This window comes from Staurois parvus, unplaced genomic scaffold, assembly GCF_062004578.1.
Source record: "Staurois parvus isolate SC_StPar_1 unplaced genomic scaffold, SC_StPar_1.0 ptg000051l, whole genome shotgun sequence".
Taxonomy (NCBI): domain Eukaryota; kingdom Metazoa; phylum Chordata; class Amphibia; order Anura; family Ranidae; genus Staurois; species Staurois parvus.
The window spans coordinates 2,782,246-2,797,406 of NW_028317847.1; the positions used below are offsets into that span (position 1 = coordinate 2,782,246).

At 44.2% G+C, this 15,161-nt stretch overlaps 1 protein-coding gene across 1 annotated transcript in view; it reads right to left on the reverse strand.

Moving 5' to 3' along the window:
- Positions 1–15,161, reverse strand: part of FAM171A1 (family with sequence similarity 171 member A1) — a 209,170-nt gene that overhangs the window by 82,238 nt on the left and 111,771 nt on the right. Inside the window, exon 3 of the mRNA XM_089666314.1 lies at positions 15,004–15,096. Within this exon, the coding sequence (XP_089522440.1) occupies positions 15,004–15,096 (93 nt within the window). The remainder of the gene's footprint in view (positions 1–15,003; positions 15,097–15,161) is intronic.

Below are 15,161 nucleotides of genomic sequence, written 5' to 3' on the forward strand. Positions count from 1 at the left end.
ATCAATCAACCAAGCCCTTGATTTCATCTCATGTTGATACAGAAAAGAATTTGTGGCCAAAAATTTTCTTTTCTTTCCAGGTCACAGTGCATGCTCATTTCTTTTTCATTTCTCACACGATTCTCCCATCACTGATTAGAAATTTGTTCGTTTTTCAAAAATAACTTTCCAAGATGCCCGATCACTCAAATTCGATGGCCGCTCAAATATCGTCTGTTGCTGTGGCCCACTAATGGTGCAAAATTCGAATGAAACTTCTTTCAGAATTCGATCCATGTATGGCCAGCTTTAGAGGCACCTTTCTCCTTTCTGTTTTCCAAGTCCAGGACAACCTGGGCTCAGAGGAAGTGTGTAGATTTGAGGCTGGCCATTAGACTGAGAACATCTTGCTGTGATTTTCTACTGGCAAACAGCAGCATAGAAGAACACTTTCAGCCACGTGACAGTTGATTCCAACACCCTAAGCTCCATCAGCAAATAAACTTTAATACAGACTGGGAAAAAAAATCATAAGAAATATTCAGTGTCAGGAAAAGAGGCATGACCTGTAAACTGCGCAGGGCCGATCGTGGTGGATTTACGAGATAATTGGACCATGTAAATACCACACACTGCTGCTCACATGTAAAAAATAAAATCAGTTACGTTTGTGTGGAGGGAGGAAAAACCACAGACCACTTATTTATGGCTGTAAACCAACAGCTAAGTCGACAGAAAAAAAAAGGAAAAAATAATAAATGTTCTCATGGCCGTCAAAGAAATATGTCCCTGACGAATGGGGGTTTATGGGCTGCCTTCAGTCTGCCGCCGTGACCCACATACAGCGCAAGAAGGAAAACATTCTTTCCACAAAAAGCGTAAGAAAACCTCAAACGTATTCATGGACATTCTTTACAGGAAGCACTGGATGTGTAAAAGTAAACTCTGGGAAAATATATATAGGAATGAAAAAGAAAACAGTTCACTTGTACTACACCTGTCATTAGGGTAAAAGAATGTTCATTGGTTTTGTACTTTTTATGATAATGGCAAAAAAAAGACATTGGTTCCTGAAAAGTAGCCTTGCAGCACTTAAAGAGTAAGTCCACTTTTTTGAGAGAAAAAAAAATCTCCTCTGGGTGACCTATGTACATTGCAAGGATTTTAACAAACTTTATTGCAGATTCCTACCTTATGGTATTCTGAAGAAATAGCGGTTTTATTGTCAGTGAATGTGAATGGGAGTGACTTTATAATTACTAATCAGCTGCCGCAGATGCAGGGTTCTAATTAAGAAAGTGGCAGGGTCACTTTCAGGTCACAAAACGGACATTTTTGCTGCAGAGGATGATCAAAGTCTGACTTGTATGTTAATGAAGACTTCTGAGCCAATCACACAAGCAGGAAAATTACATTTTGGGGGGTGCTCCGTACACCATCTGTGTACAGATGCCACCAGATCGCCTAGTTTTTGGGGATAAAAGGCATACAAATTGGCAAACTCAGTTACGCACCAGCGTGCTCTCTACCGGCCGGATGTGATGTCATCAGAGGCTCCCACCTGGCTCGTTTCGCCCCGTCAGGTGGGAGCCTCTGGTGACGTCACATCCGGCCGGTGGAGCGCACGCTGGTGCATCACTTCAGGTTCAGCAATTGTATGCCTTTTATGCCTAAACACCTTTTTTTTTTTCTAAAGTGATTTGAATACAATTTTTTTTTATTATTTATTTATTACAGGTACTTATATAGCACTATCAATTTACACAGCGTTTTACATATATATTGTACATTCACATCAGTCCCTAACCCTCAAGGGGCGTACAATCTAAGGTCCCTAACTCCCATTCATACATACACATACTAGGGACAATTTAGACAGGAGTCAATTAACCTACCTGCATGTCTTTGGAGTGTGGGAGGAAACTGGAGCACCCATGCAAATTTGCATCCAGTGTGACCGGGGACTAAATCACTATTTAATAATTTACAGGATTCATACACTAGCGTTCATCCCAGAGCAGGTCATTAGCTGTTCAATAAACTACTAAATACCTTTTCTTATCAGCAGTTAGAGCAGTCTTGTGACTTATATCAGTATCCAGCAGAGCACTGGTTAAAGCTTTTAGGAGCAGTTTTCATTCTTCCTTGATTGTCCTATGAGGCTGCATAACCCCTGACCCTCTGTCTGGACAGCGCTGATTGGCCCCGTGCTGATCACATGGACCCTCCCAAGAGAAAAAAAAAAACCTCTCTAGCAATATACGCCAAACTGAGCATGTGCAACTTGCCCCCAATACTCTATTCTATCAGCAGATGCATGGGGGACAATATGAGAAGGGGAGGAATAGAGAAGTCAGGCTCAAACATCCCTTTTACACAATGTGGAGGAATAACCCCTTAGGTTCCACAGTGAGTATAACAAGCATGCGTTACCGCATATACAGACTGATTTTACTGATGTGGGTTTAGTAACACTAAATAAAACACATGGGCAGGGGCGGACTGACAACTCATGGGGCCCCCGGGCAATAAGGGATCATGGGGCCCCTGGGTCCTTGCCCAAACTCAAAAAAGCCTATGAAAAAGGTACCAGGGGCATCTCATGGGGCCCCCTACTGACCCTGGGCAGTGCCCGAGTTTACAAATGGTCAGTCCGCCCCTGCACATGGGACTTATCCCTCCCCTAGCCTGTCAGACAGTGGAGAAGCAGCAGACTGACGCTCATCTCCCTGTCACTCTGCTCTCTTCTCCTATCATCATACTCTCTGCACTGCAGACACAACTGTCTAGCTCAATGTGCTACCTCCTCCCTCTTCCAGTCTGAGCTCTGCTCTACATGGGATCGCAAGATAAAGTCACATTCAAGTACTTGATCTGCTTTCATTAAAAAAATACATTTAATGATGTACATCTGATGAATGCAGAGCCGCTCCCGGCCCCAGTCGGGTAATCACTTTATCTGCAATAAAAGGCAGCTGATGTCTGATTGGTGGCTGTGGACATTGCACTCCTTCAGCTTTTGTATAGGAGGTTTTATGTATCTGGGACAGAGCATGGTCTGGAAAACACATCAGCGTTAAGTAGCAGGCAGGTTTCCCAGAGTTCTCTTAGTCGTCTCCTCCTTAATAGGCTCCTTATTGCTCAAGAAGACTGAATGCCTTATTGCCGGTTTTTTTTATTTTTTTTTAGGTTTTCACAGCACAACCTGGCCCCGTACTATTATTACCAAAAGCTGGTTGAAAATAATATGAAATAAAAAGTGTCATGACACTGGGCAACGTTTACACGCACTGTGTATTTTCCATGTGGTTTTCATTATTATGGAGCTATAAAACACATGAAATTGCCCTCTAGGTCAAACAGCTAAAAACTCCCCAGGAAATTGGCTCAGACACTGATTGGCTGAGATCGTTTTTTTGTCAAAGACGAGAACACTGAGAAGCTTTAATTAAAACAGTTGGGAAGAAATTTTGGAAAAAAAAAAAACAAAAACATTGAAGATTAGGCATTTCCAGTTTGGATTAGTTCACAATTACTCATACTGTAATAGGAACTATTTTAAGGTGTTTCGTATGGAGAGTAATGCAGGCCATAGACAGGTCAAAAAACGGCCGATTCTTCGGCCGGAAAAAAAAAAATCAGCCGATTTTCGCACCGTTAGTGGGTTAATTGGTCGGCCGTTTTGGGTGTGGTACGGCAGGGGCGAACTGACAACTCATGGGGCCCCCGGGCAATAGGGAATCATGGGGCCCCGTGTCCTTGCCCAAACTCAAAAAAGCCTATGAAAAAGGTACCAGGGGCATCTCTTGGGGCCCCCTACTGACCCCGGGCCCTCTGGCAGTGCCCGAGTTTCCAAATGGTCAGTCCGCCCCTGGGTATGAGTATGGGTGAGGACATAGAGGTCCCATGATCCATTATTGCCCCGGGGCCCCAAGAGTTGCCAGTCCGCCCCCGGATGTGAACCATTTGTCTGATGCCATGCCCTGCACCATAAAGGTACATTCACATGAACAGCACATAGAAAGAATCAATGGTGGGCCTTTCCTGAATGATACAGGTAATATTTAGGACATCAAAACACAACATTATAGCCAATAAACACAAAACATACTGTATATTAGGCCACATTTCTGGACCTGAAGGTAAAGGGGGGGCCTTGCAAAAGATGCAAAAACACATCTAGGCCACCCCTTCACAGTTCATATGAATGCATCCTAAGACAGCCCATAGAGCAGCGGTTCTCAACCTGGGGGTCGCGACCCCTTTGGGGGTCGAACGACCATTTCCCAGGGGTCGCCTAAGACCATCGGAAAACACATATTTCCGATGGTCTTAGGAACCGAGACACCGCTCCTCTCTCCGGCGATGTGTGGGCGGGATGATACGCTGCTCCTGTCACCTGGCCACACCTCCGGGATCGCTCAGCAGCTCCGCCTCCTCGCCGCTGATTGGCCACCGGAACTGTAGCTCAGGAGAGGCACACAGGCGGCCAATCACCGGCGAGGAGGTGGAGCTTGGAGAGGAGGAGCCGAGCGGCAGCGCGCGTACATCAAAGAAGATCGAGGGAGCTGCCGGAGCGAGTGAAGAGGAGAGCGGCCAGAGAAGGAAGACAGCTGACAGGTAAGTGAGAGAGCGAGCCCAGGCTGTCACTAATACCAACGATGGGGCACTATTCCTCCCCCCACTGACACCAACGATGGGGCACTATTCCTCCCCCCACTGACACCAACGATGGGGCACTATTCCTCCCCCCACTGACACCAACGATGGGACACTATTTCCCCCCCCACTGACACCAACGATGGGACACTATTTCCCCCCCCACTGACACCAACGATGGGACACTATTCTCCCCTCCACCACACTGACATCAATGATGGGGCACTATTCCTCCCACTGACACCAATGATGGGGCACTATTCCTCTCCCCACTGACACCAACGATGGGACACTATCCCCCCCCCCCCCCCCCGACCCCAATGATGGGGCACTATTCTCCCCTCCACCACACTGACATCAATGATGGGGCACTATTCCTCCCACTGACACCAATGATGGGACACTATTCCTCCCACTGACACCAATGATGGGGCACTATTCCTCCCACTGACACCAATGATGGGGCACTATTCCTCCCACTGACACCAATGATGTGGCACTATTCCTCCCACTGACACCAGTGATGGGGCACTACTCCCACAGACACCAGTGATGGGGCACTACTCCCCCCACTGACACCAGTGATGGGGCACTACTCCCCCCACTGACACCAGTGATGGAGCACTATTCCTCCCACTGACACCAATGATGGGGCACTACTCCCCCCACTGACACCAATGATGGGGCACTACTCCCCCCACTGACACCAATGATGGGGCACTACTCCTCCCACCGACACCAATGATGGGGCACTACTCCTCCCACCGACACCAATGATGGGGCACTACTCCTCCCACCGACACCAGTGATGGGGCACTACTCCCCCCACTGACACCAGTGATGGGGCACTACTCCCCCCACTGACACCAATGATGGGGCACTACTCCCCCCACTGACACCAATGATGGGGCACTACTCCCCCCACTGACACCAATGATGGGGCACTATTCCTCCCACTGACAGCAATGATGGGGCACTATTCCTCCCACTGACACCAATGATGGGGCACTATTCCTCCTACTGACACCAATGATGGGGCACTATTCCTCCCACTGACACCAATGATGGGGCACTATTCCTCCCACTGACACCAATGATGGGGCACTATTCCTCCCACTGACACCAACGATGGGGCACTATTCCTCCCACTGATACCAACGATGGGGCACTATTCCTCCCACTGACACCAACGATGGGGCACTATTCCTCCCACTGACACCAACGATGGGGCACTATTCCTCCCACTGATACCAACGATGGGGCACTATTCCTCCCACTGACACCAGTGATGGGGCACTATTCCTCCCACTGACACCAGTGATGGGGCACTATTCCTCCCACTGACACCAGTGATGGGGCACTATTCCTCCCACTGACACCAGTGATGGGGCACTATTCCTCCCACTGACACCAGTGATGGGGCACTATTCCTCCCACTGATACCAACGATGGGGCACTATTCATCCCACTGACATCAGTGATGGGGCACTACTCCTTCCACTGACACCAATGATGTGGCACTATTCCTCCCACTGCAAAATTACAGTTATGAAGTAGCAACGAAAATAATTTTATGGTTGGGGGTCACCACAACATGAGGAACTGTATTAAGGGGTCGCGGCATTAGAAAGGTTGAGAACCACTGCCATAGAGGATTCGATTTTCTTTCCATATTAGAAAGAAAATAAATCACTTGATTCCCTCCCGCAGTGCTATTATGTCCTACTGGAGAAGGGGCTTCCCAGCTGGCAGAACACAAGGATTACTGCTAGTGGCTATAGCCGCTGGCAGTAACTGCATGAAAATAAACCTGACAGGGTGGTTGTACCAAAGTCGATCGATGGATCAAATTGGGTACCGATCGGCATGCTCATACATGGAATCTCGGATGGTCCCTGCTGAACTGGCCAGATTTCGATCCACATATAGCTAACTTAAGTGTCAACTGACTACTGAGGCAACAAAGGCAGGAGAGCATGCTTAGGTGGGAAAACCCCTCCCCCTCCTGAAGACTCCTGGGATGTATTACATCATTTGCCTAGGTATTAAAACCAAGAAGCAACTAAATAAATGTAAAAAACAATTTAAAACAAGTAAACATGATATACTTTCCTATCTATTTACTAATGCTAGCAGGATAAGGATTCAAAATAGTCAATGCTGATTAGGAGAGTGAATTTCCACTTTAAATAAATTCTGTTCCCTTTTGCTGTGTCCCATTTGGGAAGCGTTCCCTTTACTTCCTTTCCCAGAAACAACAGGAAGTGCAAATAAATCTATTACAGCTGTCACCAAAATAGGTGTCCAAATGGGAAGATTTCCCCTCTATTCCTGTCCGCTGACAACTGTAAAATTTTGGATTTGCCATCACTCTCCTTAATGGGCACGAAGACAATAGAGAGGGCGATTATCCCCCCCAGAAGGGACACCAACTATAAAAATCTGACACAGGTTCTACCTTTATTGCCCTCTATTCAAAACTTAGAACTTCAAAACTCTCCTGAAGAAAAATAACTAATGCCTCTCGAACCATTGACAATAACAGGTATACTATTACAAGCAGTATATGGGACCACATGGGTCAATTATCTAGCATGGGGTCTCCAAACATTCTAAAAAAAGGGCCAGTTTTCTGGTCTTCTGACTTTAGGGGGGCCGGACTGTAACCAGTGGGAGTGGAAAATGCAGCAGAAACAGTGCCAAATCATTCGTGTCAGTGAGAGGAATAGTGCCCAAACTTTGGTATCAGTGGAAGGACTGGTGCCCCATCGATGGCATCAGTGGAAGGACTGGTGCCCCATCGATGGCATCAGTGGAAGGACTGGTGCCCCATCGATGGCATCAGTGGGAGGAAAAGTGTCCCATCGATGGCATCAGTGGGAGGAAAAGTATCCCATCGATGGCATCAGTGGGAGGAAAAGTATCCCATCGATGGCATCAGTGGGAGGAAAAGTATCCCATCGATGGCATCAGTGGGAGGAAAAGGGTGCCATCGATGGCATCAGTGGGAGGAAAAGGGTGCCATCGATGGCATCAGTGGGAGCAAAAGTATCCCATCAATGGCATCAGTGGGAGGAAAAGTGTCCCATCTTTAGTTTTAGCGGGAGTAATAGTGCTCTATATTTTATATAAGTGGATGGAATTATGCCCCATTGTCGATGTCAGTGGCAGGAATAGTACCCCATTGATGGTACCAGTGGGAGGAAAAGTGCACCATCTTTAGCGTTAGTGGAAAGAATAATATTCTGTAGATTATATCAGTGGGAGAAATCATGTCCCAATGTTGGTGTTAGTGGGAGGAATGGTGCCCCAAGGGCCAGATAAAGGCAATCAAAGGGCCGCAGATTGGAGACCACTGATCTAGGCCGAAACTGCCATTTCGGATGATTTAAAATAACTCCAATGACTGATCAGGAAGATACTAAACAAACAGTTTACAGACTGTGTCAAGTAAACCCAAGTTCCCCTCTCCCGAACCATATTCGTGCATTAGCATGGAGCTGTCCTCCAAATAACACACATGCTGCACAATTCCATGTATTTATTTTTTATATTTTTGTTACTAGAAGGACAGTGGAAAATTCTGGGTAGTGAAGAGCAGATTTTTATTTTTGCACTGACCTCAAAATAACTTTTCTGGGAACGGATTCCAGATGTACGTCAGCCAAAAGGCTTACAGACAGCTAAGCAAAAGTTCTGAGAGGCTTAATAAATTGACATATGGTGACTCTATCACTACAAATGGGTGACTTCCAGGCATTTTGCTCTCCTCACACAATCGTAAAAATAAGGAAAATAAGGCAGGCAATTAACGCTTAACACAGAACTAGGTTTTGATCAGTTTATAAACAGATGTCATATCATTTTTGCACACAGAATTAAAAAATTGTATTTTTAAAGTCTCAACATAATAAATGGTATATTACTAACCAACAATAACTGTATTGATCTATGGAGCCATGCCACTACTGACCCGGAGAAGGGTAATATCTGTAGGGGTCCCTCCCACCCATGGACAGGCACCCACCAAATCTTACCTTACACCACCTACCTCCCAGTCATTCCTTTTCCTCCACCTTTAAAGTGTTACTAAACCCACAACAGTAAAATCAGTCTGTATATACAGTAAAGCGTGTTCGTTATACTCACTGTGGAACCTAAGGGATTAATTCCCCACATTATGTAAAAAGGAGGTGTGATCCTCTCTTCTCTGGTCCTCCCCTTCTTCCATTGTCCCCTAAATATCTCCTGATAGAACAGAGGTTTGAAGTTACTCTGCACATGCTCAGTTTGGTGTGTATTGCTACAGAGGTTTTTTTTTATGGGAGAGTGCATGTGATCAGGACAGGACCAATCAGCGCTGTCCATACAGAGGGTCAGGGGTCCTGCAGCCTTATAGGACAATCAGAGGAGAATAAAAACTCCTCCTGCAAGCTTTAACCAGTGTGCTGATGGACACTGATAGAAGTCACAAGACTGCTCCAAATGCTGATGAGAAAAGATAATTAGCAGTTTATATTTACTAAAATAATTGCATTTCCATGTTGTGTGTACTGTGGGAGATCAGATATAGTAAATGCAGGGTCCGGGGTTTAGTAACACTTTAATCCTTATATCTCTCCATTTTTGTGACCCCTCGCACCTTAACAATAACAGCTCTCTCCTTGCACCCTCTTACCTCCCCCCCTTTTGATTCTTAGGGGAAATTCATCTTTGTGGAGGGAGCAGGATACATACCAACCACATCCAAGGTACTCCCCAGTTCATTGACAAATGTGGGCTATCAGAAGACCTGTTTAGCCTTAACCCCAATACTGCAACCTAGCAAAGCATGGATCCTGGATCAGCTCTCTTCATACCTCCTAATAAATGATGCTGAGCAGTCCCACGTATTTTGCAGCCCTGAAGGTCAAACCATAGCCCAGTGCTCTATATATACAGTGATTATGTACAGTTAATTGAACACAAACAACTATTGATGTATAGCAGCCTCTCTCAACCTTTTCAACACAGAGGAACCCTTGAAATAACTTTCCGGTCTCAGGGAACCCTTCTAAAAATTACTATATCTACATCTCATGATACATTAGTGTGATGGTCAGTGGGAATAATGCTCCTTACACTTGTGGACATTGGGAAGAATTAATCTCTTATAGATACCTAAAACGATTAATGGTGTCAGTGGGAACTTCTCTGAGTGGCAGAAATTGCTCATTACTCAAGGAATTCCTAGCAACCTTTGGAGGAACCCTAAGGTTCCATGGAACCCTGGTTGAGAAACCCTGATATATAATTAATAACTCCTTGAACCTTTATGTGATGCCTGGTCCCCTTACTTTCCTATCCCCTCTAGGTTTTTGTGTATACATGAATACTTTTACTTTGCTTTTGTTCTAAAGAAGCGTACAATCTAAGGTCCCTAACTCACATTCATACATACACATACCAATTTAGACAGGAGCCAATGAACCTACAAGCATGTCTTTGGCATGTGGGAGGAAACCAGGAAACCCTTGCAGGCACAGGGAGAACATGCAAATTCCAGGTAGGCTGTGTTGTGGTTGAGATTCGAGCCAATGACTCTAGTGCTGCCATACAGAAGTGCTAAACACTGAAGAATACACAAACCCTAACCAGAAAAACGACTGGGACTTTTCAGGTACCATACCAGCAACCAATCATACAAATGTTATTAAAAAAAAAAAAAAAAAAACTAGAAAAAAAGCAAACCTTTATTGTACAATATAAAAAAAAAACAAAAAACATGATTGTAGTACACAAACAGAGTATAAACATGCTCCCTAAAAACATTTACCACTACTTATTGTAACAATAAGAACATCAGGCTTGATGTAAATAGCTCCATGATTGCATATACAGCCAATAAGCAAACTCTGATGTATAAAACTCTGATGTATAAAACTCTGATGTATAAAACTCTGACGCATTTTGCTGGACAAAGTCTGCTTCCTCAGGGAGATCTGGTATATATATATATATATACACAAACACACACACAGTGAAGGAAATAAGTATTTGATCCCCTGCTGATTTTGAATGTTTGCCCACGCACAAAGAAATGATCAGTCTAAAAATCGAATTGTAGGTGTATTTTAACACTGAGAGACAGAATAGAGACAAAAATGCATGTCTAACAAATTATGCACTGATTTGCATGTCCATGAGGGAAATAAGTATTTGATCTCCTATCATTCAGTAGGACTTCTGGCTACCAGGTGTCTTTCATACAGGTCAAAAGCTGAGATTAGAAGCAGTCTCTTAAAGGGAGTGCTGCTAATCTCATTTTGTTACCTGTATAAAAGACACCTGTCCACAGGAGCAATCAAACAATCAGATTCCAAACTCTCCACCAAGGCAAAGACCAAACAGCTGTCCAAGGATGTCAGGGACAAGATTGTAGACCTACACAAGGCTGGACTGGGCTACCAAACTATCGCCAAGCAGCTTGGTGAGAAGGTGACAACAGTTGGTGCAAACATTCGCAAATGGAAGAAACACAAAACAACTGTCAGTCTCCCTAGGTCTGGTGCACCATGCAAGATCTCACCTCGTGGAGTATCAATGATCATGAGAACAGTGAGGAATCATCCCAGAACTACACGTGAGGATCTTGTCAATGATCTCCAGGCAGCTGGGACCACAGTCACCAAGAAAACAATTGGTAACACACTACGCCGACAAGAATTGAAATCCTGCAGTGCCCGCAAGGTCCCTCTGCTCAAGAAAGCACATGTCCAGGCCCGTCTGAAGTTTGCCACTGAACATCTGAATGATGCAGAGGAGGACTGGTTGAAAGTGTTGTGGTCAGATGAGACCAAAATCGAGCTCTTTGGCAGCAACTCAACTCGCTGTGTTTGGAGGAGGAGGAGGAATGCTGTCTATGACCCCAAGAACACCATCCCAACTGTCAAACATGGTGGTGGAAACATTCTGCTTTGGGGGTGTTTTTCTGCTAAGGGGACAGGACAACGGCAGCGCATCAAAGGGACGATGGACGGGGCAATCCCTCAGCCAGGGCATTGAAAATGGGTCGTGGATAGGTGTTCCAGCATGACAATGACCCAAAAAACACAGCCAAGGCAACAAAGGAGTGGCTCAAGAAGAAGCACATTAAGGTCCTGGAGTGGCCTAGCCAGTCTCCAGACCTTAATCTGATTGAAAATCTGTGGATGGAGCTGAAAGTTCGAGTTGCCAAACATCAGCCACCAAACCTTAAAGACTTGGAGAGGGTCTGCCAAGAGGAGTGGGCCAAAATCCCTCCTGAGATGTGTGCAAACCTGGTGGCCAACTACAGGAAATGTCTGACCTCTGTGATTGCCAACAAGGGATTTGCCACCAAGTACTAAGTCATGTTTTGTGAAGAGGATCAAATATTTATTTCCCTCATGAACATGCAAATCAGTGCAAAATTTGTTAGACATGCATTTCTTTTGAAATGTTTGTTGCTATTCCGTCTCTCAGTGTTACAATACACCTACCATTCAATTTTTAGAGTGATAATTTCGTTGTGAGTGAGATAGGGGGATATGGACCAATGGTCAGAAAGGAGGAGAAAGGAAAAAGGTAAAAAAAATAGGGGAAGAAAAGACAGAAAAATATCAAGCTCGTTGATATTTTTTTCTCTTCCCTCTCCTCCTTTTTTCCCCATTTCTTTAAAACATTTTTCACTCTAACCTTTATATAGGATTTGTATTCTTTTCTGTCCATACATCATATATTTTGAAACTTGCCAAAATAATTGGTCCTCCTTCCAAATGGGTGAGTGCGGTTTTCCAGCGCTGTGACTGTGTTTGAATCTTGAATTTTGAATAAACAGGTACGGTCCTTTGGGATATATAGATGTAGCACTATAATGTAGAATGGTCCTGTTTTTGTTTTGTTTTTTTCTTTGTTCTGTTTGTTCATTATGATTCTAGAGATATATACCAGATGTCCCTGAGGAAGCGGGTTTTGTCCTGCGAAATGCGTTATATACAGGAGTTACGTGAAATGAGTTACATACATCAAGGAGCCATATACATCATAATTTCCTTATTGGCTGTGTATGCAATCTTTGAGCTAAATACATCAAGCCTGATGTTCTTATTGTTACAATACGTAATGGCATATGTTTTTAGAGAGAATGTTTACGCTCAGTTCTTGTACTACAATCCTGTTTTATAATATTGTACAATAAAGGTTTTTTCTTTTTATAACATTTGTATGATTGGTTGTTGATATGGTACCTGAAAAGTCCCAGTAGTTTTGATACAGTACCTGAAAAGTCCCAGTAGTTTTGGTACGGTACCTGAAAAGTCCCAGACGTTTTGGTACAGTACCTGAAAAGTCCCAGTAGTTTTGGTATGGTACCTGAAAAGTCACAGTAGTTTTGGTATGGTACCTGAAAAGTCCCAGTAGTTTTGGTATGGTACCTGAAAAGTCCCAGTAGTTTTGGTATGGTACCTGAAAAGTCCCAGTAGTTTTGGTACGGTACCTGAAAAGTCCCAGAAGTTTTGGTATGGTATCTGAAAAGCCCCAGTAGTTTTGATACGATACCTGAAAAGTCCCAGTAGTTTAGTACGATACCTGAAAAGTCCCAGTAGTTTTGGCACGATACCTGAAAAGTCCCAGACGTTTTGGTATAGTACCCGAAAAGTCCCAGTAGTTTTGGTATGGTACCTGAAAAGTCCCGGTAGTTTTGGTATGGTACCTGAAAAGTCCCAGTAGTTTTGGTATGGTACCTGAAAAGTCCCAGTAGTTTTGGTATGGTACCTGAAAAGTCCCAGTAGTTTTGGTATGGTACCTGAATAGTCCCAGTAGTTTTGGTATGGTACCTGAAAAGTCCCAGTAGTTTTGGTACGGTACCTGAAAAGTCCCAGTAGTTTTGGTACGGTACCTGAAAAGTCCCAGTAGTTTTGGTACGGTACCTGAAAAGTCCCAGTAGTTTTGATACGGTACCTGAAAAGTCCCAGTAGTTTTGGTACGATACCTGAAAAGTCCCAGTAGTTTGGTACGATACCTGAAAAGTCCCAGTAGTTTTGGCACAATACCTGAAAAGTCCCAGACGTTTTGGTATAGTACCCGAAAAGTCCCAGTAGTTTTGGTATGGTACCTGAAAAGTTCCGGTAGTTTTGGTATGGTACCTGAAAAGTCCCAGTAGTTTTGATACAGTACCTGAAAAGTCCCAGTAGTTTTGGTACGATACCTGAAAAGTCCCAGACGTTTTGGTATAGTACCCGAAAAGTCCCAGTAGTTTTGGTATGGTACCTGAAAAGTCCCAGTATTGGTATGGTACCTGAAAAGTCCCAGTAGTTTTGGTACGGTACCTGAAAAGTCCCAGTAGTTTTGGTATGGTACCTGAAAAGTCCCAGTAGTTTTGGTATGGTACCTGAAAAGTCCCAGAAGTTTTAGTATAGTACCTGAAAAGTCCCAGTAGTTTTGGTATAGTACCTGAAAAGTCCCAGTAGTTTTGGTACGGTACCTGAAAAGTCCCAGTAGTTTTGGTATGGTACCTGAAAAGTCCCAGAAGTTTTGGAATAGTACCCGAAAAGTCCCAGTAGTTTTGGTATGGTACCTGAAAAGTCCCAGAAGTTTTAGTATAGTACCTGAAAAGTCCCAGTAGTTTTGGTATAGTACCTGAAAAGTCCCAGTAGTTTTGGTACGGTACCTGAAAAGTCCCAGTAGTTTTGGTACGGTACCTGAAAAGTCCCAGTAGTTTTGGTATGGTACCTGAAAAGTCCCAGTAGTTTTGGTATGGTACCTGAAAAGTCCCAGTAGTTTTGGTATGGTACCTGAAAAGTTAGGGTTTGTGTATTTTTCAGTGTCTCTATATTGAGGGACATGGTACCACTAAAACCTACTGACAAGCTAAAGACTGTTACTGATATGGGACTCCCTCCCCTCTTTATCTATTTTATGCTTTCAGAAGTGCTAACCACTAAGCCACTGTGCTGCCCATTTATAATTATATCATCACATTTTAATTCACATTACAGGAGGAAAAACTCCCTTTCTGGCTGCTAATGAAGGAAGGCTGCTTAGTTATTCACAGCCCTCAACTCATTACCCTCCACAAGAGAAAACAAAGAAGAGAGAATAGTCATGTAAAGTCTGATAACTTAGCTGAGATCAGACTAATTCCCATAGGAGAGCACTCCATAGACAAGAAGCAGAGGAGATAACTGAGGAAGAACCTACCAGCTTCAGAATACTGAATTTCAAATAAGGACTCAGACTTACACAGCCCTTAGTTACACTGTGGAGGTTAATGCACTGGGAGCAGCACCTCTCTAAGTAGAGACAGGTTTGCTCTTTTGTGTACATACTGGTCATTACAGATATCATTTACCGTGAATATTTTCTTACCTTGATATCCTGAGACTATCTGTACAACATCATCGTACACCATTAATGTGGCTGAGCGCTCAGGCAGCAATTCAAGGCTTAGAAAGGAGAACACTGCAAGAGAAAAATCACAGCTAAGACCCACATTCAGTAGGGAAAACACGACCTTTAAAGTGTAT